Source organism: Stomoxys calcitrans, chromosome 2 (assembly GCF_963082655.1).
Source record: "Stomoxys calcitrans chromosome 2, idStoCalc2.1, whole genome shotgun sequence".
In the NCBI taxonomy this organism is placed as follows: domain Eukaryota; kingdom Metazoa; phylum Arthropoda; class Insecta; order Diptera; family Muscidae; genus Stomoxys; species Stomoxys calcitrans.
Genome location: NC_081553.1, coordinates 197,619,206 through 197,645,736, shown reverse-complemented (window position 1 = coordinate 197,645,736; position 26,531 = coordinate 197,619,206). Strand labels below are relative to the sequence as shown.

General features: G+C 36.6%; 2 protein-coding genes and 1 long non-coding RNA gene across 5 annotated transcripts; 1 reads left to right on the top strand and 2 right to left on the bottom strand.

Annotated features, from left to right (window-relative positions):
• Nucleotides 1–549: 549 nt before the first annotated feature.
• On the bottom strand, nucleotides 550–25,353 carry LOC106081765 (bifunctional methylenetetrahydrofolate dehydrogenase/cyclohydrolase, mitochondrial). 3 transcript variants are annotated; one of them, XM_059363716.1, is made up of 3 exons: nucleotides 25,159–25,353; nucleotides 1,167–1,951; nucleotides 550–1,099 (listed from the first exon to the last, which is right to left on the bottom strand). In XM_059363716.1, the coding sequence occupies exons 1-3, from the start codon at nucleotides 25,173–25,175 to the stop codon at nucleotides 972–974; spliced, it is 930 nt and encodes a 309-aa protein (XP_059219699.1). In that variant the 5' UTR covers nucleotides 25,176–25,353; the 3' UTR covers nucleotides 550–971. The 3 variants fall into 3 exon arrangements, with proteins under 3 accessions (XP_059219699.1, XP_059219700.1, XP_059219698.1); XM_059363717.1 differs by lacking the exon at nucleotides 25,159–25,353 and adding an exon at nucleotides 16,233–16,327; XM_059363715.1 differs by lacking the exon at nucleotides 25,159–25,353 and adding an exon at nucleotides 15,848–15,985.
• LOC106081774 (nuclear factor NF-kappa-B p110 subunit) lies at nucleotides 8,564–13,022 on the bottom strand. The gene is made up of 2 exons (XM_013243968.2): nucleotides 11,626–13,022; nucleotides 8,564–10,822 (listed from the first exon to the last, which is right to left on the bottom strand). Exons 1-2 carry the CDS (start codon nucleotides 12,550–12,552, stop codon nucleotides 8,714–8,716), a joined length of 3,036 nt encoding a protein of 1,011 aa, XP_013099422.2. The 5' UTR covers nucleotides 12,553–13,022; the 3' UTR covers nucleotides 8,564–8,713.
• LOC106081778 (uncharacterized) lies at nucleotides 12,819–13,428 on the top strand. The gene is made up of 2 exons (XR_001220411.1): nucleotides 12,819–12,908; nucleotides 13,035–13,428. It is a non-coding gene; the product is annotated as an uncharacterized LOC106081778 (long non-coding RNA).
• Nucleotides 25,354–26,531: the final 1,178 nt, after the last annotated feature.

Sequence of the window (26,531 nt, the reverse complement as noted above, 5' to 3'; positions counted from 1 at the left end):
ACGCAAACAGACCTAAAAAAGTCCCAGTAAAAATTTGCAGGTTCCCTATTTTCTGTCAAAATTTGCTCTCTCTCGTGCTCTCTTTTGTTGGCAAATAAAGTACGCGAGCGACTTGCAGTAAAAATTTGTGCAAATTTGAGTTCCCGTAGCTCTTGCAATGTTTCTGGCTGATCTTTACTCCAAAATCGACAATTCTGCTTATTTACGTACCCATTGAGCAATAAATTGGAAGAAGCGCGCGATGAACTTTCTTAACAGAGCACGCATTTTGATAATAAAATTCAATCATTTGCAAGCGCTGTAAATTATAGACCAAACTGAAGATGTTTGACAGTGAAACAAAACACGATGCGAGCGTGAGCTGTTTAAACCAGTGTTGCCAAAAGAAAAAAAAAACGAAAAAAATTACCCGTTAGAAGCCGTAACAGAGTTGAGATGACTTTTCACTGTGAATTACTCCAATTAAAGAACGTTGAAATCTATGGGGTTAGCCATGGTGTTGCGCAGTATGCCGACCATCAACTTCTTTAGGAAAGGCTACACAAAAAATTGTTTTCAGATAAACGACTAACTTTTTTTTCATGTTTATTGGAAAAAAAAGTAAAATATACGAATACGCAAATAATAATAAACAGGTTATGTTTATAATTAATTGTATTGTATATTTGCTTATATAAGTCACTACTATCAAAATGCAAGTGTTCTTCTTGTATGCAACTTTTTGACATACCGCCGACACTGTGTTAAAACAGACAAATGTTAATTCCAATCAAATAATGTAATTAAATATAGCTTTCATGAGAACTTTGTTTAAATAAATGCAAACTTAAACAAAATGAGATATTGGTAATGGTAATATACCTATACATACTATATAATAATATGTTTAGTTATCAGTTAATATCATTAACATTAAGGTCAAAAATGAAATACTAGTCATATCTATTGCCAGCAATATGAGGGTGCAATAATTAACTCTTAGTGGAGGCGGCGGCCAAGTTTTTGGCTGCTGTAAAGGTGTTGTGCATTAACATGGCGACCGTCATGGGACCAACACCGCCGGGGACTGGAGTTATGTAGCCGGCAACTTGTCGAACTTCTAAAAACATAGAAATAGTTAATTATTAAAAAAAAAACTTCTTAAGTTTTTCAAAATCATCTCGTACCGTCATAATCAACATCGCCTACTAATTTAGTTTTGCCTGTGTTTGGATCCGTAATACGAGTTATACCCACATCTATTACACATGCGCCCGGTTTTACCATCTCCTTGGTTATCAAACCTGGTACACCGGTGGCCGTTATAATAATATCAGCCATGGAACAGTATTTGGCCAATTCCTTGGGTGGTGTGAAACGATGGCAAATGGTAACGGTTGCATCCATGGCATTTGTCTCATTGCGACCATCTGCATGCATTAGCATGGCAATTGGCATGCTGACATTCTTAGAACGTCCCACTACCACAGCATTTTTGCCGAAAGTCTCTATGCCAGCGCGTTTTATTAATTCAATAACACCCAAGGGCGTTGCAGGTATCATTGAATTCATGTCCAAACACATACGGCCCACATTGAAGACATTAAAACCATCGACATCTTTCTCACATATAACCGCATTGCATATTTTACGTTCGTTCATATGATCAGGAACTGGCAATTGCACTAAAATACCATCAACGCTTTTATCATTATTTAAACTTTCTATAAGATCTAGGAGTTCCTTTTCAGTAGCTTCGGCGGGCAAACGTTTAGTTTCACTGGTGATGCCAACATCTTTGGCGGCGTTCATTTTCATTTGTACATACGTTTGGCTGGCCACATCGTCACCCACGATTATAGCCGTTAAATGGGGTTTTCTATTCCCCTTTTCCACAAACTCTTCAATATCTTTGCGAATTTCAGCACGAATTTCTGCTGCTACAGCTTTTCCATCAATAACATGAGCCATGCTAACCGTAAAAGAAATTAAAAAAAATAAAAATTTTGGTGTTTAAAAAAATAGAAATAACTTTTACGAGTATTTATGTACAAAATAATTTATTAATTAATTAATTATAATAATAATAATTTAATTTTGTAAAAATTTTATGATTTAGGAAATCAGAAAAGCTTAATTACGCCCTCCAACGTAGGATGGGGGTATACTAATTTCGTCATTCTGTTTGTAACACCTCGAAATATGCGTCTAAGACCCCATAAAGTATATATTGGGTTGCCCAAAAAGTAATTGCGGATTTTTTAAAAGAAAGTAAATGCATTTTTATTAAACTTAGAATGAACTTTAATCAAATATAATTTTTTACACTCTTTTTCTAAAGCAAGCTAAATGTAACAGCTGATAACTGACAGAAGAAAGAATGCAATTACAGAGTCACAAGCTGTGAAAAGATTTGTCAACGCCGACTATATGAAAAATCCGCAATTACTTTTTGGGCAAACCAATATATTCTTGATCGTCATGACATTTTAAGTCGATCTAACCATGTCCGTCCCTTTGTCTATCTGTCGAAAGCACGCAAACTTTCGAAGAAGTAAAGCTAAGCGCTTGAAATTTTGCACAAATACTTTTTATTAGTGTAGGTCGGTTGGGATTGTAAATGGGTCAAATCGGTCCATGTATTGATATAGCTGCCATATAAACCGATCTTGGGTCTTGACTTCTTGAGCCTCTAGAGGGCGCAATTCTCTGATTTGATTGAAATTTTGCAAGTGGTGTTTTGGTATCACTTCCAATAACTTTGCTAAGTATGGTTCAATTCGGTTCATAAACTGATATAGCTGCGATATAAACCCATCTTGGGATTTGACTTCTTCAGCTTTTAGAGGGCGCACTTCTTATTCGATTTGGCTGTAATTTTGCACGTGGTGTTTTGGTATCACTTCTAACAACTGTGCCAAGTATGATTCAAATCGGTTAAAAACCTGGTATAGCTGCCACATAAACCGATATTAGGCCTTGACTTCTTGAGCCGTCAGAGGGCGAAATTCTCATCCGATTTGGCGGAAATTTTGTACAACGGATTCTCCCATGACCTTCAACATACCATACGTGTCCCATATGGTATGAATCGATTTATAGCTTGATACAGCTCCCATATAAACCGATCTCCCGATTTTGCTTCTTGAGCCTATACAAGGCGTAATTCTTATCCGAATGGACTGAATTATAACACAATGACTTCTAATACTATGTTCAGCATTCAATTGTTTGCCTAAAGCATTGTTTACCTAAATATAGAAACCGCGCAAAGAACTCGACAAATGCGATCCGTGGTGAAGGGTATATAAGATTCGGGCCGGCCGAACTTAGCACGCTCTTACTTGTTTTATTATATGTTAGCAACGTATTTTCCAAATAAAAATTCGGACTCCACATGCAATATACAACAATTCTAAAGACCCTGTGAATCTACACATCCGCTAAGGGGTTGAGGCGACTTCCCAGACACTTGAGGTGGTTATCAGAATTGTACTCTACCCAAAAGATCTTTAACCCATTAAAGGGTAAAAAAAAAATCAAAAATAAAGCTGTCTATGAAAAATTCTAACTCGAGTGAGAAAAGTGGTATCACTATGCTAGCAAACAGTTAAATACAATTTTTTCCCGTCATATGGTTTTAGGAAAAAACTGGCTTGACGAAAGTCAACAATTTTACAAAGACCCAAACTACAAACAACAATTATTCTTAAAATTCTTGAAAAAGACATTTCTCGAAATCCTCCTAGTGTATTGTTTCAATTGATGGTATCTGTATTTATAAATGACATTTATGTTGATATTTGAACTTCCAAGTAATTGGAGTAGAGATATGAAATTACTTAAAAGGTATTTAAATCCATTTTTCGGAGCTAAATAGTCACAACATTTTAAAATCATACAAAAGCGAACGAAAAGAAAAAAGTTATTATTTTTTTTAAATTTTAAAATTTTATTTATTTTTTTAGTTATAAAAAAATTTTCCCTTCCCTTGGAGAATGGGAGTTTATTTATTTATTTAATCATTCAATACCAATACAAAGAAAGCCTACGTCGACCAAATATTTATGTATTTCAGTACCCTTTTCCTTGGAGAAGGGTAGTTTTGTACCCTTTCACTTGGGGAAGGGTAGTTTTAGTACCCTTTTTTTTGGGGAAGTGTAGTTTTAGTACCATTTTCCTTGGGGAAGGTTAGTTTCAGTACCCTTTACCTTGGATAGGGCAAGTTTTATATTTATTCATTTGTTTTGGAATCCTTTCATAAGGGGAAGGATAGTTTTAGTACCTTTTTCCTTGGAGAAGGGTAGTTTTAATACCTTTTCTCTTGGGGAAGGGTAGTTTTAGTACCTTTTCCCTTGGGAAAAGTTAATTGTAGTACCCTTGGGTAGGGCTAGTTTTATATTTATTCATTTGTTTTGGAATCCTTTCATAAGGGGAAGGATAGTTTTAGTAGCCTTTCCCTTTGGGAAGGGTAGTTTTAGTACATTTTTCCCTGGAGAAGGGTAGTTTTAGTACCTTTTCTCTTGGGGAAGGGTAGTTTTAGTAGCCTTTCCTTTGGGGAATGGTAGTTTTAGTACCTTTTTCCTTGGGGAAGAGTAGTTTTAGTACCCTTTCTTTGGGGAAGGGTAGTTTTAGTACCCTTTCCCTTGGGGACGGGAATGGAAATGAAAGGGCAGATGATTTGGCAATGAAGGCCAAAGAACCTTCCCTTGGGGAAGGGAATGGAAATGAAAGGGCAGATGATTTGGCAACGAAGGCCAAAGAACTGCCGCCAATAAACTAGGTTAACCCGAAGCCTTTCGGGTAGACGCAGTCCGATTTAAGGGCGTGGGCAACGAATGCGCATGTACAGCGAAAATCCTATGGGGTGATATGGATCGTGAGATGACGAGGCTATTACTGAAAGGAAGTAAGAAGGAGGTCAGTATGGCTTTTGGTATCATAACGGGACACATAGGACCATGAGCTGACTTATGCAGAATCGATGCGGCAAGTGATAGCATGTGGGGAAGATGATGAGACGTTGAAACATTTCCTATGTCATTGCCCGGCTTTGGCGGCTAAAGACACCGGGGTATGGAAAACAATTAAAGGTTTTGTAAGTAGCACGAAATTTCTAACTTGAAATTTTCTTTTTCGAAGTTACTTTTTAGTTTTTAGAACGCACAACTGGCTTAGGTGTATGTCCACAGTGCCATGGGGCGGATTAATATCGGCATCCTCTTTTTAACCTTACCCTATTCTGTGGAATATTGGATCAAATACAATATCTTTTTAAGATTTTAGAAAAGAAATTTTAAAGAAATTTTCTCTAAAGACAAAATTAACTGCATTTTTGCAGTTGAGTAAGGTAGGCTAAAGAAACTCTAAATATTTAATTTGATTGTAAATTTCTATTTGTTTTTACAAAACTTATTCTCTTCATATAAAGAGTGTAATTCTGACAAAAAACATTAGTAATACATCTTAAAAAAGACGGGTAATAGCTAGGAAAACCGACTGTATTAGCATGTCCGCCTATGACGCTGAACGCCTCGGTTCGAGTCCTGGCGAGACCATCAGAAAAAAAATTTTCAGCGGTGGTTATCCCCTCCTAATACTGGCAACATTTGTGAGGTACTATGCCATGTAAAACTTCTCTCCAAAGAGGTGTCGCACTGCGGCACGCCGTTCGGACTCGGCTATAAAAAGGAGGCTCCTTATAATTGAGCTTAAACTTGAATCGGACTGCACTCATTGATATGTGAGAAGTTTGCCCTTGTTTCTTAGTGGAATGTTCTTGGGTAAAATTTGCATTTGCATTACTATATTTAGTAAATATGTTTTCCAATATCGACAGGATACACTTAATTATTATGTGAACTTCAAAGTCAAAAAAAATCGTCAACCCGTAAAGGGATTTAAAGCTGAGTATGCACCTCTAGCGGAATTTTCGGTTACAGCCAGAGGTGCAAATTCGCTTAAAGCTAAGTATTCTGTTCAGCTTTTCAGACGCAATGCTATAAAACTCCATATAAAAAAAAAACTTCGGAGAAACGCTGGATGAAAATAGGCGAAAAAGTAGTTCTCTGTCTATAATGAGGAAAATGGCAAAAAGAAATTTTAGCGACAATGCTCAAAACCATTGTCGGCATCATTATACCCTACACCAACATTGTGGTACAGGGTATTATAACTTTGTGCATTTGTTTGCAACTCTAAGAAGTAGAAGATTCGATTTAGCTTTGTCCGTCTGTCTGTCCATGTATTCTTGTGATCAAGGTACAGGTCGCACTTAATGTCCAATTGACAGGAAATTTTGCACATGTCACTTCTTTGGCTCAAGGACGCATGATGTTGATTTTGACCAAAATCAGTTAAGATTTAGATATAGCTTCCATATATATCTTCCATCCGGCATAGAATTTTAAAGCTGTAGAAGCCACAATTTTGGCCTGATCTTTGACGAGCTAATGCGTGTGCAAAGTTAAAAAAAATCAGTTTAGATTTAGATATAGATCCAAGATATATCTTTCATTCCTATAGTTGTAAGGCTGTAGAATCTTCATTTTTTGTTCGATCTTAACCAAATTTAACATAAGATGTTTTATATGAAGTTTTTACATGTGTGCAAAATTTCGTCAAAATCGGATTTAGATATAACACCCATATATACCGTTCATCCAAGTTTTAACGCTGTAGCAGCCACAATTTTGGTCCGATCTTTACATAATACGTGCTCAGAATTTCATAAAATCGGTCCTGATTGAGATATAGCTCCCATATATATAAATATTTCATCAGATATGGGCTTTTAAGACAGTCAAGACAATATTTTCGACTGATCTCCTACAATATTGGGCCCGAGATGTTCTATTTGACGTCCGAGTATGTGTGCAAAATTTCATCAAAATCGGCACAGATATTGCTCCCATATACTTTTTTTTATCCAATATGGCCTTTTAGGTCCGTAGAAATCCACAATTTTTGTCCTATCGTCAAAAAATCAAACAAAAAATATACTCGATATTTCAATAAGTATGAAAAATTAATGTTTGGCTAGATTTGGAGATAAGTTCTAAATATTTAAAGTAGTACGTAGACTAGGTGGTGTAGGGTATTATATAGTCGGCGCCGCCCTACTTTTGCCTTTCCTTACTGGTTCTTGTTTGTTTTATTGGTTTCTAATATTTGTTTTTTTATTTATTTACCAAAAAAAATATAAAACCATGAGTGCAGAGTAAAAACGTATTTTGGTAAAAAAAAAACAAATGATTACAGTCAAATTTCGCTCGCGAAACAATTAAACATTTCAGCGACTATTCCAAAAGCAGAATAGAATACCCACCCTCCTAAAGCATTTTTGGCCTTGTGACTTCGTCAAAATAATGTTAATCGTAAAATCGTCACGTCTGGCAACTCTGCGTACACTCTTGCGTGTCGTCATTCGTTGCTGTCTCAACAACGACTGAAGCCAAGAGAATAAGAATACATGTGAATTGAGGAGCAACGTTAGGGTAAAGCAAATTTTAATTTTGTGCACCACTGTTGTAGGGTCATTTTAGGGAGGTGTGCAATCACTTTCCCTCTAAGCAGCAGATAATTATATTTAGTTGGAAGATAATTAAAATAAATTCATTAATATTTCTTAACCAAGTTCTTTCCATTTCAAGCCTCACCTCGTCATGCATTTTATAAATAAATGGCAGCCGCCTACTTTTTGCTTTGTTTCAACTGATTATGTGTCACAAATACATTTGAAATAAGCCTCCACATGGCCAGTGTGAATCCCCATGGAAAACCACAATTATTTCCTTGCTGTTTGTATATGTACGCATACAAATGTAAATATGTATGATTGTGCCAACCATATTTACTATGCACATCTTATAAGGTTGTTAAACTAAAATTCTATAGAACTGTAAGGGGAATTCACAAACGAAATGAATCAAACCATCAATACATCCCCACCATACAGACTATGGCGTCTACTGCTCCATGACCATTGATTGCAGTTTTTAGTTGCTACAGAAAAAGTGTGCAAAAAAAAACATCAAACACATCATGGGGGGAATTACCCGTGAAATGACAAAAAAAAAAAACAACAACAACAACACTTGGAACCATTATAGGAGTGAAGTACGTGGTATGTGTACTAGGCAATAAGCAAGTTACTGCTGATTTTGCAAGAGATTCAATTCTTGGTATGCTAGCTATTTGAGCCTTGATGCCTAATCTTGAATTCGGGTTGATAGTTGGATGTTTTCTGTAAGATACAGAGACTATAGTAACCAAAAATGTGCCATGTTTCAAACAAAGGAAATTTCTCATTTATACAAATCGACTACACTCTAATGGCTCACAGCCAGTTAGGACTTTTTGGGCACATAAAGAAATGCAACAGTTCACTTTCTTATAGCCACTTGCGAAACCGAAAGATTAACCACAAAGGACAGTTTAACATAGTGGAAAGATGCACAAAGGTTATAGCCTTGACTGAAAAATGTTTTTGATTTTCCTCCGGTGATTTTCCATCGATATTAGTTCAGTTTCATAAAAATTAGTCCCAAACAGATTACATTAAAAGAAAAATCGAAGCAGTTGCTTAGTTTATGTAAGGTTAGACATGTATACTTGTACAGTATATAGAGGTTTGTTCCTTTATTATTTGTATTATTTCAATAATTGTTTTTTTTTCACATTTCTTAACATATATGTACAAATATAATCTATTTTATATACTTTTATATTATTACTAGTTTTTTATTAAACTTAGTAAATTTTTATCGATCTTTTGCAGCGTCATAGCAAATGAATGACAGTCGATACTCTTTACGTTGCGCTTGATATAGTTTAACATTGTTTCCGGGTCCTTAAGGTAAAAGCTTGGTACAACCACCACTTGTTTCCAGTTATTATTGGATTTTAAAGCCTGACATAATTTGGAGAATATCTGCGTGTCATCTAAGGCTTTGCCCAATTCAATTGCTGTTATTTCAGCTGGAGTTCCATTTTCGAATTCGGTTTTTATTTCAATGTCCATGTCATGTGTTTCAACTTCCACATTGCCATCTTTGGAAACAGGTATAGTAACCATTGGCTCTAGGCTATCTTCGTCCTCATCATCGGTTGATGAGGATGTTTGTTCTTCCTCTTTTATAACAAGTATCGCTGAACTACTGTCTTCTACATCGCTAAATGGTACAGCATTGACGTCTTTCGATGATGTGTTGGCACCGCTATAGGTTCGAATTAAGCTCCATATTTCACCAGCTTGTTTACTGGAGGTGGCCAACTGTTTTGCCAAATCCAAAGGTGTATGTCCTGCTGTGTTTGTAGAATGTAGTATAGGTGCTAATGTTTGATTTTGAAGTATAAGTTTGACCAAATGCAAATTCTGTTGCTCTATTACAGTGTGCAAGGCATTATTGCCGTCTTTTCGATTTGAGACTGCCGCCACTGTTTTGTCCTTATCCAGTATTAGCTTTGAAGCCATTTCATCGTTGTTTGCCCTTATAGCTAAATGTAAAGGGGTAAATCCATCGTCGTTTCTTATATTCAAATCAACGCTTTTTTCAGACTTCAGGAAACACTCCAGACATTGCATATGTCCTTCGCGTACTGCTATGTGTAACGCTGTGTTGCCTTTTATATCCTGCGCGCTGGGATTGCAGCCCAAACTTAAGAGCGGCCTTATAAATTGGGAACGGTCATATAAACAGGCAGCATGTAATGCCGTCTGATTTTTGTTGTTTATTATGGTATTGAACAGTTGTCCCAATTCGAAAAACTTTAAAATATGGAATAGACGCATGGCGCTTGTGCCGTTGTTGTTCACAACCATTTCGTGCATCAGCGAGTCGCCATTTAGTTCTGATTGTTCTGCATGTTCCTGTAAATGTTTTGCAATTTCCTCTGCGGCTTTTTTATGCTGAGATACATTGGATTTGGCCTTCATATATATATCGGTGATTTTCTGTAGACACCTTACCGATGTCGCATCGTTTTGTCGGGCAGTATCCATTAACTTTTTACTTATCATTAACTTTTTGTAATGTAACAACGATTTGCTACTCTCGGATGAATTGCTGGCAGCTCCATCCTTCTCATTAAAACCACCAATTAGGCCATCGGTAAAATTGGAAAAAATATCTCCATCAACCGCTTTTAATATATCTTGAAAGTATGTATTTTCCTCGGAAAAATTTTTGAATTTTCGTTTAAAATCTGGACTATTTATAAGCTTATCAATTTCCTCCGATATGTTCTTAAGGGGAAAAAGATCGCCAGATGGTAGTTGCTGCATTTGTTGCTGATTTAGCTGCTGCTCTTCTATGGTTTTCGGTATATCGCCAGAGCTCAAAGAGCCTGAATTACTGCCACTGCTGCCAGACATGGTGGAACAGGTGCGCCGTCTTTTGCGTGATATAACCGCATCTCTGGGCTTATATCTAAAAGACACTGGAGGATAGCTACGCTCATCGTCCGAAGGCCTTTCTAGTTCTATAAAAACTTCAACAGGTTTGTCAATTTCTTTATTCACGTATGGCGGTGTTCGACAAACAATGGCATATTGATGATGAACATCAGATTCTCGGAAACTGGCATAGGCTTCCCATAACATTTCATCATCCTTCATTTCGAAAAACCTAACTTTAATATTTTTTTTACTAACTTTTTCGACAAGTAGTATAAGATCTTCTCCGCCAATTACACTGCCGGTTGCAATGCTTAATCGTGTTATGCGTAAATCCCCAGTTTGAGCTGATTTGCGATTATTAATGGGATTTGAGTACACCGGTGCAGCAATCGGCGTATAAAGATTGTTTGCATCAACAAGAAAAGCTTCGAAACATAAGCGAACCTGATGGGAAAGGAGAAAAAGTGAATAAGTAAAAAATCGTAATCGACAAAATAAGCCACAGTCGAGGGATGACAAAACGCAACTGGCTATAAAAACCTTGACCCTCAATTTAGAAAACCGTATGCAACGAAGCCAGTTTGTTGTTCTCTCCCAATACCTAAAAGTAAGTAACCCAAAGAAATCTTTGTCAGCAGTTCCGCGCTGCTCACAAAATCCCTAATCGTACTTCATTTTATGCCTCAAGTTGTTTCAAGTCTGGCATCGATTTCCTAACCAAGTGTGCGATTCTGATATGAGAATGTTCCAACGTCTAATCATCTCTCCCAAATGCCCTACAAACACTGCTACTTGCCGCGCCTTTTCTGCATATGTGTGTCCGTTTTCCTATCTGACCGGTATTGATATCGAAAACCATGCTGACCTCCTTGCTACATCCTCTAGCGAATAGCATCGCCTTCTTACGATCCGAATCCCTCATCATCAATGAAGCTCTAATATTCTTCAAATACTCTAAGAACGCCCTACTGGTCGACTTACTATCCGTAATGATATTCACACTCCAGGTCCTCTCGTTAAGGTCGTACAACCTCACGCATTCCGTATAGGACACTGTTTTAAGCTCAGTTCTCAGTCTCTGATTCTTCAATAACCCTGTCCTCTCCTATAGCCTTGATCCATCCGAGTAACATGAACTTGTCAAATAATTTCGCGTTTTTCCTATCTCTTGCAAAATAACATAAGCGTATGCCACTCAACTCTGGCTGTATACGTACAACTAGTCTGGCATCATTTATATTCCTTACCTGATTTAAATTCATATCCTTCGCCTCCTTCTCAGTTTCCTTAAAGAGCTCTTGTTCCTCTTTTGTTGTCAATGTATCACGACCCAACTCAAAATGCTTTCGCCTTCGTTTCTTCTTCAGCAACTCCTCCACAATGAATTTTTTGGCCGTGTGTATGATGCCCATATTTTTGAATTCCACATAATAACCAGTGGTCTCAGACACCTTCAGCTCGTGGGGATCACAGATGTCATGGTCATCCTTGCGCACAACAAGTTGATGGCTATGTGGACTATCGCGATTTGTTTGAAATAAACTACAACGGATTACAGCATCACCCTTGTAACCGCATAATTCGATTTCGGGAAAACTTTTGGTGTTGCGCACTGAATTGGCCCCGTTAAGGGAACCATGAGTGCCATGCATTTCGGATTTGTATCGGAAACGGAATTTCTCGACCGGTTGTTCTGAAATGCGTATTGTGGCGGCGTACTCACGCTTCACTGCCATATATGAAGAAGGCGTGTAATTATTTTGATAGTTAACAGGCATGGTTGAAGTATTTGTTGTTGTTTCTAAGTTTCCGAAACTGTAGTTTACAGCAATATTGCTGTAGTTGCTGCTGGTGGAGGTGGTTACGTATGCTGTTGTCTGCTGATTTAATGGCACATTTTGTAATTGCATGTACTGCGGCGAGGACGAATGTATTTGTTGATAGGAATTCTGTTGTGGTATGGTCAAATTGGAGAATTCCGATTGTAGTATTGTCGATGCTGGCGAATGCACTGGTGAATAGCCTGTAGAATTGGGAGAATTTCCTGGTCCTGGAGATGTTGTGGAATAACCACTGGTGCCAGACATTGAGGATTCGCTATTATAGCGAATTCTTTCCTTAGTATCCATATCGACAATATCCTTGTCATTTGATTGAAAGCAATGTGGCAACATTGTGAATTTTCTTTTTCTTATCCAATAAAAGGGATGATTATAAAATAAAACTGAACTTGTTACTCGTGTCGCTCACTTCGGTTCGATTTGGTTTTTTTTTGTAAATTTATTGTAATTTTCTTCCAATGTTGCTGCGTAATTTGCTACTTAAAAGTCAGCAAAAACTCTCTTCGGTCGTCAATTATCCATGAACAACTGAATGATTCTGTTTAATTCGTCGGGTTTAGCTTATCTCAAAACATTCGTTGAAAATAAAAATGGTTCTTCCCCCGAACAAATAGGTATGACACACGAAAATGCTACGCCAAGAAATAAATCAAGTGTTTGTGTTGGTGATTCACACGCGAATAATGAACGTAAGTATATATTTATTTCAAAGCTTTTTGCGTTGCTTGTGTTTAATGTATTTTTTTTTATTTGCCCCGTTCAAATGCACTGGAATGTTGAACACCGCGTGTCAATGTGGCATTCAACCGATGTAGTTAGCAGATGACACGAGAATACATAAGTGTGTTTTTAGAAAAAGTATTCCAACCTCAGAGAACTCGCAGAGCTTTTTTCATTACGTCAGTACAGTTCGCCTTTAAAAACCTGTTCGGCATGTAGATGAAGCAAATGTGTGTGGTGAAATGAACCAAAGAAACGAGTCGTTTTCAATTGGAAAGCTTTTGTATTTTTGATAGCTACAAATGCAACACTGCTTATTTGAGATCGGTGAAATTCGATTAACCGATTACTGTTAGTTAACCACTCATGAATACTTCATCTTTCACGTTATTAAGACGGTTAATCATACCGTCTAATGCGAATTTCAGGCCGAGTAGGCTTAGTATTACCTAATTTGTTACAAATAAATAAATAAAACAAATTTTTATATATTGCCTGGTCCTATGTTTGTTTTTCATCGTTGAAATCCCATTTTTTCGCGATTACTTTTTTTGAAACACTACGCAAATAACAATGATAAAATAACGATTTTATTAAAATTTTACCGTAAGTAATGAGGGAGTGTCCTATTGAATGAAATTAGCAAGTTGTTTTGCTTTAAAATTTATTATCTAAAAGTAATTGGAGAAAAATATTGCGAAAAGCGAATATAGTACCAGCCATTATTAAAAAAGGCATGTAAATTCCCTTTTTACAGTGTCGTGCAAAACAAAAACAACGCTTTTTCATCTTGATGAAAATAATGCTAAAGTTCGATTAATGCATTATGTGCATACAAAGTTGTTTAACCATTTTATTTGACGTACTATAAGCTTTAAAAAACCATATATAAAAACGGGGTTTAAACCCCCTATTTCTACAATATATAAATGAGGATTTGTTCAACAATTGTATATTTTCACGTGTGCAAAACAAAAGCAACTAATTGATCGTTCTTATCAGTTGCACCATTTTTGACCATGGTTATACATCTAAAAGCCATAGATATACTTAACGGATAATTACTGACACAGATAAATCTTGCCTGTTTAGTTTTAGCGCTTCCTACAAGTATTTATGTAAGAGAACTTCAGATTCTTAATTGTTTTCATTGAAGAGCTGAAATAAGAGTTTTGCATCCAGCGATAAAGTTGGCTAGTCGAAAACTTGTAATCACTTGCCTTGTACCAGGATTCACTAATAAGTTAGGTCACTTGTAAAACACAAAGTGGATAGGCCCCATGAACATCATTGAAAATGTCATCAAATAGGTGAAATCGTACAAAGAATAAATGTAAAAAGAGAACAAGTTGACATCCTGTATGCCAAGTACTGCCAAAAATTAAAAAAAAAAATGGATGTGGGCTGATTGCTTGGCTTAACTTATTGAGTGAATCCTGGCCGTGTACGAGCTCTTAATTGCATTGAGAAGCATGTTTATAGTAATTTTTATCTAAAAATTTCGAAGATAAAGACCACTCATAGTTAGCATCGGCATGTCTTTGCGGCCTTTAAAGCATTTCTCCTTATAAAGTTATCAGATATTCATTCAGATTGTCATAAACAGCATTAAAACGGTGTTAGAACTGAAGGAAAAACAAGTTGAAACCATTATACCGGAATATTTTTGCTTGAAAATAATCTTACAGTTGCTCGGAAAAGGGTACTCACATAGAAACCGATTCAACCTGAACATGCTATTTAGATTTCACTAAATAAATTTTGTTTTATTAACTAATTTTTCAATTTAAATTAATGAAATTCATACTTTTGTTTTGGGTTTTCTTGTAATAATATGTTTGATATCTGGGGTGCAACTTTCGTAATTTTTGCCCGTGGGTCAACACTGTCGTTCATTTTCGCCATAGATGAATTATATTTTAAGGCTCTATAACAAGGCATGTAGTTGTCTTATGACATGTCAAATTTAGCACATGTAGAGTTGTAAATGCCGTATGTTACAAAAAAGTAACATATAAAATACACTTTTCAAAATAGCACATGTAATTGTTTTCGATTAGAGCGTGCTCTATTCCTTCTGATAAACACATAAAGAAATCAGCTCTTTTTGTTGTCAGTCGAATGAAAGCAACCCCAAATTTATTGTAATTGTTTTCACAAATTTATGATTTAACCAGCTTTCTTACAACTTCAACAACTATTACGCCAAAAAAAAATCAGCTTTTGCTCAAATTTTAAAGTTATGTCATACGAAAATAACATGCAGGAGTGTTAGCAAAAATGGTGAATCGTATGTAAATTGACAATTTGGACATTTTCAATTACATGTGAATACAAAAAGTGGCATGTCATGACATCTACATGCCGTGTAATAGCGCCTTAAATAAAGAATTTGAACTTCGCAAATAGACTGGTTGGAGGCGCTTGTGAATATAGATAAATGAGAATTATCTAAGAGCAAGCCGAAAGCAGAATTCTGCTCTCCAATGGCATGCAGTTCGCGTCGTTTGCTTTTTCAAAATATACATTATTTCCTTTCCCGTGAAGGGAACTATGGCATAATAATGCACATTTATAGGGTTTCGGCAGTCGTAGCTTCCAATATTTTATCTTTCTTTCTTTTATTTATTTTCTTTTTGCTCCAAATTTGATTTTTTTTTAATTTTTTCGTCAGAGCTGCTTGCTTTGAAGAAAAATAAAATAGTTAGCGACACCTATAAACTTGACATTTGCTGTAAAATTTTGAAAGCACAAAAATTTGTTGTTTCTATCCTCTTTGTGGATATATAAAGCACACACACACATATATATCACCATCGTACATTTTTAGTTTTTATTCCAAAACTTTTTCATTGAATATTCTCTCTGCTCTCTCTTTCCAGTTCAATATGTGCACATGTTTACAAACCTGATATTAAAGAATTTACGACGGGTCAAGTAAGTAGATGCACATTTTGTACTATATTTCAATATATTTGTTCTTAATATTAAACGAAAATTGTACATTGCGTCAAGCAATGCCTATAAATGACCCGAACACTTTTAGTTTACAAAAAGAACTAACAACCCCCACCCAGCACAAAAACAAATTCAATGTGGAATTAAAAAGAGCTTTCACGTTTTTTTTTTTTTGGATAAAAAGCGGCATGAGGCACTGACACAACGTTTGTTTATTAACAAAAATGCATTTGGAATCCACTTCATATTATCAGTAAAGACAAATGCAAGTGAAATAGATTGGTTTTTGTTTTCTTAATATTTAATAATTTATAAATTACTACGTTAAAAATTACCTTAGATAATTAAAAAAAATCAAGCGAAATTGTAATTTGTAACTTAACACTTCACCAGCGTGGTCTACGATTACACTGCGAATTGACGTCCGAACGCTTAGGTAGTTTTTAATTCAGTAATTTATTTCATGTCTGCATTGTGAAAGGAGATCGTGTTATTTTATCCAAAATGCTTTGGGTTTACAGAGGGCGTAGCTTGATCTTAAATGTGGGGGTATATTTGTTGGCATTGTGGCCCACATGTTCGTAGAAATGTGTGTGGTTGAAAAGATTAGTTGTGCGATAAGAATGAAGCGGGGAAAAAGTAGCAAATTCTTGTTAATTACACTAGTCATTAAATTGGATATGTCAAGAAAAAAAAGATATTAAGTTGTTAGGGGTGTTTCCACAATGTCCAAATAAATCAAGGAATAATAGTCGAAAGGATCTTTATGCATAGGATAAAATAACATGAAGCGTAATGGACAATTGAGGAGTTTTTCAGTAAAAAATTGTGTCAAAAATGATTGTAACATGTTGTTTTTAGTGCGGGCATCGGAGGTTGGATTCCCAACAGAGGTTTTTGCCTATAACGGTCCATGGCGAAACAATTGAAGATGGACTCATTTGTACAACAATCACAAATCATATGGTGCAATCCGCCATCTTGTCATTTTTGTTTTGCAAACACACACACAAAGAAATCTGTTTGTCGTGTGTGTGTTCGTACATAAGCAGGTAATATGCGAGAAAGAAGATAACAACAAAGAGAAAGCAAACAAAAATCTAACTTCCTAATATGGTCAAACCTGGTCGGCTGTTAACAGCTGTTCGCGTGAGACCACCTTTTTAAAACCGCCTTGATAGCGGACATGGAACAATCATGTGAAACACGTACACTGATATAAAAATTACTGTACTTGGCCATTCCGCCTGGTATTATTTTGCTCGTGTCATTGGCAAAGAATTTTAATACCATTTGGTATCAATACAATACCAGACAAAGGAGGATTTTAAGAATTGACGGCGTCACATTTGTATTCTTGTCATCGCGTCAGAAGTGTTGTCGAGCTTTGTACTTAAAATATTAACGCGATTATAAAATATTTGTTAAACAAATAAATAAAAAGGTTTTAGTACAATTTGAGTGCTTAAAAACCTGTTCAAATGATCGAAAGCGGTGGAAATAGAAATAGTACAAATTCTAAGGACATTCCACATCAAAAACATGATAGTCTCTCGTATGGAAAACGATGCTGTGTTGGTGTATTCAGATGAAAAACACTTTTGGGAATCAATGGATATGGAATCAATTGATGAATACAAAGAATTGAGGTTGGTCACGGCGTAACATTACATTTTATAACCACCACCATAGTATGGGGTATACTAATCTAGTCATTCCGTTTGTAACAACTCGAAATATTTATCTAGGACCACATAAAACATATATATTCTTAGTCGTCTCGACATCCTTAGTCGTTCTAGCCATGTCCGTCCGTCTGTCGAAATTACGATAGTGGCCGAACGCATAAAACTAGCCGTTTAAAATTTTGCACAGATGCTTAATATTGATGTAGATCGTTGGAAACCGTAAATGGGCCATATCGGTTCAGATTTGACTTAAGCCGATCTCCCGATTCAACTTCTTGAGGCCTTGGAGCCGCAATTTTTGTCAGATTTGTCTGAAATTTTGCACATAGTGTCCTGTTATGACTTCCAACAAATGTGCCAAGTACGGTTTAAATCGGTCTATAACATGATATAGCTCCCATATAAACGAATCTCCCGATTTGAATTTCTAAGCCTCTGGAAGCCACAATTTCCGTCCGATTTGCCTGAAATTTTGTACATAGTGTTATGTTATGACTTGTAACATCTGTGCCACGGTTTATATCCTGATATAGCCCCCATATGAACCGATCTCCCGATTTGACTTCTTGATCCCCTGGAAACCCTAATTTTTGTCCGATTTGGCTGAAGTTTTACATGAAGAGTTCTGTTACAACTTCCAACAACTGCGAAAAGTACGGTCTGAATCGGTCTATAACCTGATATAGCTCCCATATAAACTGATCACCCGATTTGACTTCTTAAGCCCCTGGGAGCCTCAATTTTTGTCAGATTTGGCTGAACAAATTGTTCCGTTATGACTTCCAACAACTGTGCCAAATACGGTCTGAATCGGTCTATAACCTGATATAGTTCCCATATAAACCAATCTCCAGATTTGACTTTTTGAGCCCCTGGAAGCCGCCATTTTCTCATATCGGATATTCTTGGTGGTCTCATTTGTACAACAACCACAAATCATATCGTGGAAACCGCAATCTTCTCATCAAGCTGATCAGCGTTTTGCCAACACAGGCAAACAAATTTGTGTGCGTGTGGGTATACGTGTGCGTACATGAGCAGAGAATATGCGAGGAAGAAGATAACAATAAAGAGAATGCAACAAAAATCAGACATCTTAATACTGTCAAACCTGGCCAACTATTAACGGCGTTTCGCGTGAGACAACCTTTTAAATCCTTCCAAGTTTATTGACGGCAGTCCTCTGGCCTTCACCACCAAATCGTCTGCCTTTTCATTTCCCCTTAACCAAACGATGCGGATTTTGCCATCCTCAGAGAAGGCTTTAATTTCCTTCTTACACTGCAAGACTGTTCGTGACCATATCGTCCTGGTTGTTATTAACCTTATGACAATTTTACTGTTGGTAAAGATGTTCACACTCGACGTCCTCGCGTTAGCACCACACCACTTCACGTATTCCGTGATCGCCCGGATCTCCGCATGCAGGACCGTATTATGGTCAGGCAGTGTAAAACAGATTTTAGTGCCTGGGTTCTCAATGTAAACCCCCAGCCCCACTCTTTCCTCTTGCTTTGATCCGTCCGTGTAATATGATCTTCCAGACGACAGTACTAGGGTTACGTCAATCCAAGACTGTGCCGATGGCAGCAGTGCCTCGCGCTCGACTTCAAGGTTCATATCAGGTATCCGATTTTCCGATCTCCGATTCCGACCTCTTCCCCCTTCCAGGTTTTCTATCGTCGGCTCGATTATACCGCGATGGTATGAGCTGCTCCCATCCTCCATTCTTATATCGCCTTAGGTCTCATAGCCGCAGTGGCTGCCTCACACTTAATCTGCATGTCAATGGGTCGGATATCTAGAATAGTATCCAGTGCCCTAGTCGGCGTGGTCCTCATCGCTCTGCCTATGTCAAAACAACATGTTCTCTTAAAGGACCATACAACTTCCTTATATTACACTTTTTCTCCATAGCAGCCCACCAAACTACTGAGGCGTATTGGTCTAATCACGCTCCTATAGAGCCAGTGGACTATCCTCGGATTCAGGCCCCATTTCGAGCCTACGGCCCGGCTACATAGTGCCCAACATCTGTGAGCCTTCTCAGTACGCTCCTGTCCAAGATCTGACCTAAGTATTTGACCTTGTCAGATATCGAAATCGTCTTATTGAGGGAACATGGTGCGTTAAAATGGCCCACCTTCGTCTTCCTCGTGAACAGGCATATTTCAGTCTTCCCTTCATCTTCTTTGTGAACAGGCATATTTCAGTCTTCTCTGGGTTAACATTGCGCCAAATAGTCTGCCTCTTTCTGTAGTAACGCCGGAAATATTCCATCAGGTCCGGTTGACTTAAATGGTGTGAAGCTCCTCAAGGATTCCTTCCCCATAAATTCCGTTATTATAAACCTTCGATCAACGTCATTATTCCAAGATTCCGGTGTTTCCGTGAGTCCCGTCGTATCCTGTGGAAAAAGGGTTTTCATCAAAAGCCTAAACATATCCACCGTTGTCTCTGCTCTCACTCCCATGTCGTCTACTAAAGTTTCAGTTTGGACATGGGTTTTTGAGAGAAACTTTTTATCTTGGCGGCGTCATTAACGCTATCGACCTGTTCGCAAAAAAGCTTCCAGGAGGCAAGTTTTGCCGCTCTGGTAATCTTATTGTATTCCTTGAGCCATGTGTAATACACATCCCAATAAACTTCCGCCATTTTACGACGTTCTCTGTTAAAATGTTTGCGGACCTCTTTCCCAATATTGCGAATCTCCCCGGTCATCCAGGGTTTTTCTTGGATGACCGGGTTTTTTTATCTTTGAAGATAGTTGTCCTTTTCTTTCCCGAAAAGGACAACTATCTTCAAAGAACCCCACCAGTGCAATTGTAATCCTGTTGACATTTTCGTCAATATCTTCTATGCTTGGACAATCTAATTATCTTGCCCAATTCTTCTTTTGAGTAGCCTTCCGAATTTCGTCCATTTGGTTTTCAACTTATTCCAAAAGCTTATCGGATTCGGCGCTGGCCGTGCTATTCTAAACCTAATATAGCGATGGTCAGAGAAAGAGTATTCCACGGAGACCCTCCAATCCTAAACTCATCGATTAGACTTTCCGAACATATCGTCACATCTTATACCTCCTCCCTTATCCTATTAGCAAAGGTAGCGGGGTTACCAATATTAAGTGTTATTATGTCATAAGTATTCAAAAACTCTGCCAGGGCTTGGCCCCGCTTATTAGTATTGGTACTACCCCACGAAATGTGATGAGAGTTCGTATCGCACCCTATTAGTACCTCGTTTCCTGTCTGTTTTGCTTTATACAGCAGCCGTTGCAGCTCCGACATGGATGGCGGTGTCGGAGAGTCGAAAAGCAGATGAAGTGATGTAAGGTATGCTCCACGGTCTCCCTGTCGCACCACTGTTGCATCCGAAGTTGACAACTCTGGGTTAAATATATAAATACAAATTTTTATGACAAATAACGCAGGTCCTCGGCCGAGTAATAGTGTTAGCATAGAATAATTGATAGATGATATGGTTCAGTCTATCAATTATCCTGTAAATGGGCATCTTGACAGTAGGTGATGATCTCATCGTCTGCTCCCTGTTCTTTAGACTGCTTTGACTTTCCTGTCACTGCACTGCCTGATGTCATCGCATTAGGTTCTTTGCCTAGACTAGTCTTCCGACTTTTTATAAAGCCGGTAATTGTTCCATCGTCGGGTCCCTGTTCGTTAACCTGTATTGGGTTTTGCATTTCCTGTACTGCCTGATGTTCCAATGCTAGGATCGTTGCCTATCTTAGCCTTCCAAATCTGAAAAATCCCATAATAAATATTTGTTTGAAACAACAATCACGCTTTCTCAGGGCAGCAAACAAATCCAGACAACTATAATATATACAGCGCAAAAAAGATTGCTTAAGATTTTTCATTACAAAAAAAAGTAAATATTAGCGTAAACAAATTTAGAATAAATAGAAATTTAAAAATTTATTGTATTTACCTAATAGATAATTCCATAGAATATTACTCATAGTTAAATATTGCAATCGCGACCTTTAGATACCCTTTCTCTTTGTGTTATCAATCAAAAGTATTATGGAATGTTTTCATCGATCACAATGAATACATCGTAATGGCTACATTTACAAATATTTACATTAGTATATAAACATATCTACATACAATTTGTTTTTAAAAAGCCAATGTATTTAAAATCTTGATAAGATTTTATTTACAACAAAGCAAAACAGAATAAGCAGGCTTGTGCAGACCCCCAAGCTAGTCTGAATTCTCCAGAAATACAAGTCTCATGTAATGTAAACATTATTGACGTATTTCATCGCCTCTCAGCGATGCAATAAGGACAAAAATAATAAACAAAAACATGATTACGCTGCAGAATGTGCACATAAAAACGCGTTAAAAAGCATGTGGAATTATCTCATAATTGGGAGCAGAGGAAAAACAAAACTCTTTTAACAAAAAAAATTAAGGGAACTTCCCAATTTTATTGTCGAGCAATTGGAACCTATTGATTATACCTTACACCACTACTGTGGTACAGGGTATTATAACTTAGTGAATTTGCTTGTAACATCCAGAAGGAAAGAGATAGACCCATTGATTAGTATACCGATCGACTAAGAATCACTTTCTGATTCGATTTAGCTATGTATGTCCGTCTGTCTGTCTGTACATGTTAATTTGTCTACAAACTACATGTCGCAGTTTTCATCCTGTCATCTTCAAATTTGGTGTAGGCATGTTTTTCTGCCAAGAGACGAAGCCTATTGAAATTGGAAAACATCGGTTCAGATTTAGATGTAGCTCCCATATATATGTTCGTCCGATTTGCATATATATGTTCGTCCGATTTTCTTATCACTTTCGAAATTGCTGGTGAATTTCATAGAAATCGGTTGAGATTTAGATATAGCTGCTATATACACATATATCGATTTTCACCTCAATGGTCACTGCAAGCGCATTTATTGACCAATCTTCCCAAAACTTTGTATAACGCTTTCTTTGACGAATTTTACAATATCTGTAATGTTGGTTTGAAATAGGCCCAGATTTAGATATAGCTCCCATATATATGTTAGTCTGATTTGCAGTAATAATGCAATAAAATTGTCATTTGTAAACCGAATCTCTTGAAATTTGGTAGGAAATATTTTCTCTTGACTTTTGACAATGTTGTTGAATTTTATAGAAATCGGTTCAGATTTATATGTAGCTGTCATATATATAGCCTGATTTTCAGAGCCACAGCAAGCGCATTTATTGAAAAATCTTCCCAAATTTTTGTACAACGTTTTCCTCAACGACTACCACAATATCCGAGTTTGCTCGAAATTGGTTCAAATTTAGATATAGCTCCCATACATATGTTATTTGTTAACATTGTCCAACATTGATAAGGATTGTTTAATAACCTATCTGAAAACATCCGCCGAGGTTCATCAAAATTGTTTCAGAATTGGATATAGCCCCCACATTGTACTTATAGGGTAGGTGTGAGGTATTACACATTCGGCACCGCCCGACTTTAGCCCTTCCAATAGCAAATTTTTACTTAAAATATGTCCACATGTATTTTCATGCCTAATGCTTTTTATGGAATAAAATTAAAAGTTGATCCTATAATAAAAATCCTTCTCAACGTGGGGAATATATAAATTTGCAATTAAAAATTTATTTTGGCTGCGTTATTAGGAGGCTAATTTCGGTAGTTAGTAAAGGTTAGGATAGATTCAAAATGAATTCAATCTGCGTGCAGTCCTTTTTCATTGTCAATAGTTCACCTGAAATTGTCTTTTGCAGCTTGAAAAAACAAAATTCTACTCATCTGTTTACGGTACACTACATGGTAATTATTTTGATACTCGTAGTTCATACGTCGCCTATATTCTGCAGTAACGCAAACTGGTTCATATATTTTACGAAGAATCTTTCTCTCAAATACTCCAAGCACTGCCTCATCTGCTTTCACAAGTACCCATGCTTCAGAACCATATAACAGCACGGGTAGTATCAGTGTCTTGTATAGTGTAATCTCAATGCTCGATTGTACAAGGTGTTTTGGGAGTTGAAACCATCCATTTCGTCCTATCTCCATTTACTGCCAGACCTATTTTCAGTGACTCTCTTTCGATTCTTTCAAAGGTAGCAGTTACTACTTCCGGTGACCGACCGATGTCGATGTAGTATGTGTTCTCTTGTGATTAGTGTGCCATATCTATTCACATCTGCATCTTGTATAATCTTCTCCAGCAGGATATTAAAGAGATCACACGATAGGCTGTCTCCTTGTCTGAAAACTCGTTTGATATTAAATGGTTCGGAGAGATTCTTTCCTATTTTTACTGAGGAACGCGTATCAGCAAGTGTCATCCTGCAGTCTACCAAACTCAGACATGGCTGGAAATACCTTTGAACGTAAAGGAGTATCGAAAGGGACGAAAGCGTCACACGCATAAAAATACAACGATTGTGTTGGCTAGGTCATGTTGTCAGAATGGATGAAGAAGTTCCAGCAAAGAAGTCTTTTGAAGGCAAACACGGTGGTACACGCAAACCGGGAAGGCCAAAAGCCCGATGGAAAGATCAAGTGGTGGGAGACACCTCGAAACTTGGTGTCAGAGATTTTAGAATGATGCGCTTGGAACGCTAGTCTACGTTCGGCTAGTGGAGTAAATGTTCTGCCATAGTCAATTAAAGTTAAGTAACCTGGTAATTATGTCATGACAAGAACTAGAAAAGGTGCTTGTTAACTTATCTCTTTGAAAAGTGTCTTATGTTAGTAATTTCATCATTATAACACTAACACTTGTTGCTTATGTCTTGAATATCAAATAAAAAAGGACATAATTGACATTTAGGGTTATTGAAAAAGACATGACTTTACCTTCTTGGTGTACACTTTAAAATTTTATGGCAGAGCATATGACCCAATATGGCGGGATATTCTTCTAAGTTGGTGTCCTCACCAACTGTTAATTAGAAACTTGTGCAAACAACAATGTACTGTTAAAACTATAATGGATAAAACGCTTTAACTATGCAACGAAACCCGAATTATCCGCTTTATTTGAGATCTAAATGCGAAGTGAAATAGGCTATTTGAAGATATGTATTTCACCTATGTGCAGTCTCCGATATGATTACCCTTATATTTGTCAGAAGTGCATTGAACTTGAAACGATATTAGTGTTACATATGGACAGACTCTTCCTTTTTCTTATTATGGAATACGGGAACATTTACATATTCCCGTATTCCTTGTACACTTGTAAATGTTTTATGGTACACACGTCTGATTTCATGTCATATGTAATGACATATCCGTTCCTTTGAATATCCTAACCATAAAAATATTATATCAAAAAAGTAATACATTTTTATTTCTTTGTATATGGAATTTGACAGCTGTCCACGGGAAAAAGTTATTGTTTAGGATAGTTAATTGGAAACTTTTCATTTTTCTATATATTATATATATTCAACTTTTTTAGCTGAAACACTTTTCGACCAAATATAAGTCGATGTTATTGTCATTTACATAAGAATTAACAGTTGTTTGAACATTTTCAACGTTTTAGATCAAAATACAAGCTTACCTTGTGATAAAACGCATTTTGATATGATATTTTCTTCACTTTATATAGAAAAATACTTGAATTAAAACTTTGATTTTACACACAGATAAATTTTAAAATCAACTTTTTTGTTATAATAAATAACTATAGAACTTATAATATTTTAAGCTGTTGCTTTAACGATGAACACTCTTTGGATTTCGAAATTTATTTGAAACGGTCAGTCGATGTTGCCTTTGGTTTTATAACAAATGCATAATATTTAGATAACATGGTTGTTAATATTCGTATGTTACTAGTTAGTCTGGACGTAGAACGTTATTCACAACCCTAGAGCCTGTTTGTCGACGTTAAACGCAAGCGTTCATGCAAACAAAAAAAACTTATTTGGGTTTGTGTATTTCATTTTGAACGAAGAATTTAACGTAAGCATTCCCATACAAAAATGGTTTTATGTATATCGATACAGTTGTCGGAACTGCGAAACAAATGTCAAAATCTGTCACTTGTTAAATTGCTTTCGAGCGGGAATTTTTAGCAAAAAACAAATAAAATTATAAAAATGCACAAGTTTTAGCATTTAAGGACCCACTACGGATTCAATGGCAAAAATAAAGGTCCAAAAAGGTTTGTCTATAACAATTTACGGACCTCTCACCAACGCATACTTCTGCAATTTTTTACACAAATAAGAGCTTCTATGAGCTTTATATCTAGAAGTAGTTTTACTATGTTGGGATCCTGCTCAGCCGCCAAAAAAGTAAACTCCAATGGATGATTTCATTTGTTTTTTATTAAACACAACATAATTTTATATGTTTACAGTGTTTTGTGCTTGTGTATGTGATTGAAATAAAGAAAATCGTACCATAGTTGCACAATTATACAAACGTATCGGTGGTAGATTTGGAGAAACAACCATGACATAATTACCAGGTAGCGTACCGTAAACTGTTGAATACAATTTTTTCTCGTACTAGTGCGTCGGAGTGCACTATCGGTGGTAGTTTTGGAGAAACAACCATGACATAATTACCAGTTAGCGTACCGTAAACAGCTGAATACAATTTTTTTCTCGCACTAGTGCACTCGCAGTGCACTATCTGTCAACGAGTTTTGGTTGTGTGTTTGTATTATAGTTAAAAAAACAATGCATTCAATATTTTGTTGTTGGGCAACTGCCACTACCCGTAAATGTATGTATATATCTTGCTTAAACCGGTGTTATTTAAATTTTGAAATAGTTCGAAACGCGGTTTTAACAAAATAGTTGAAAACACAAATTTTCATGATTACTTTATTGAAACACGAATGAAATTAGTAGTTTGATTTACTTCAAAATCTATTATCTTAAAAAGTAATCACGAAAAAATGTCGCGAAAAACGAACATAGT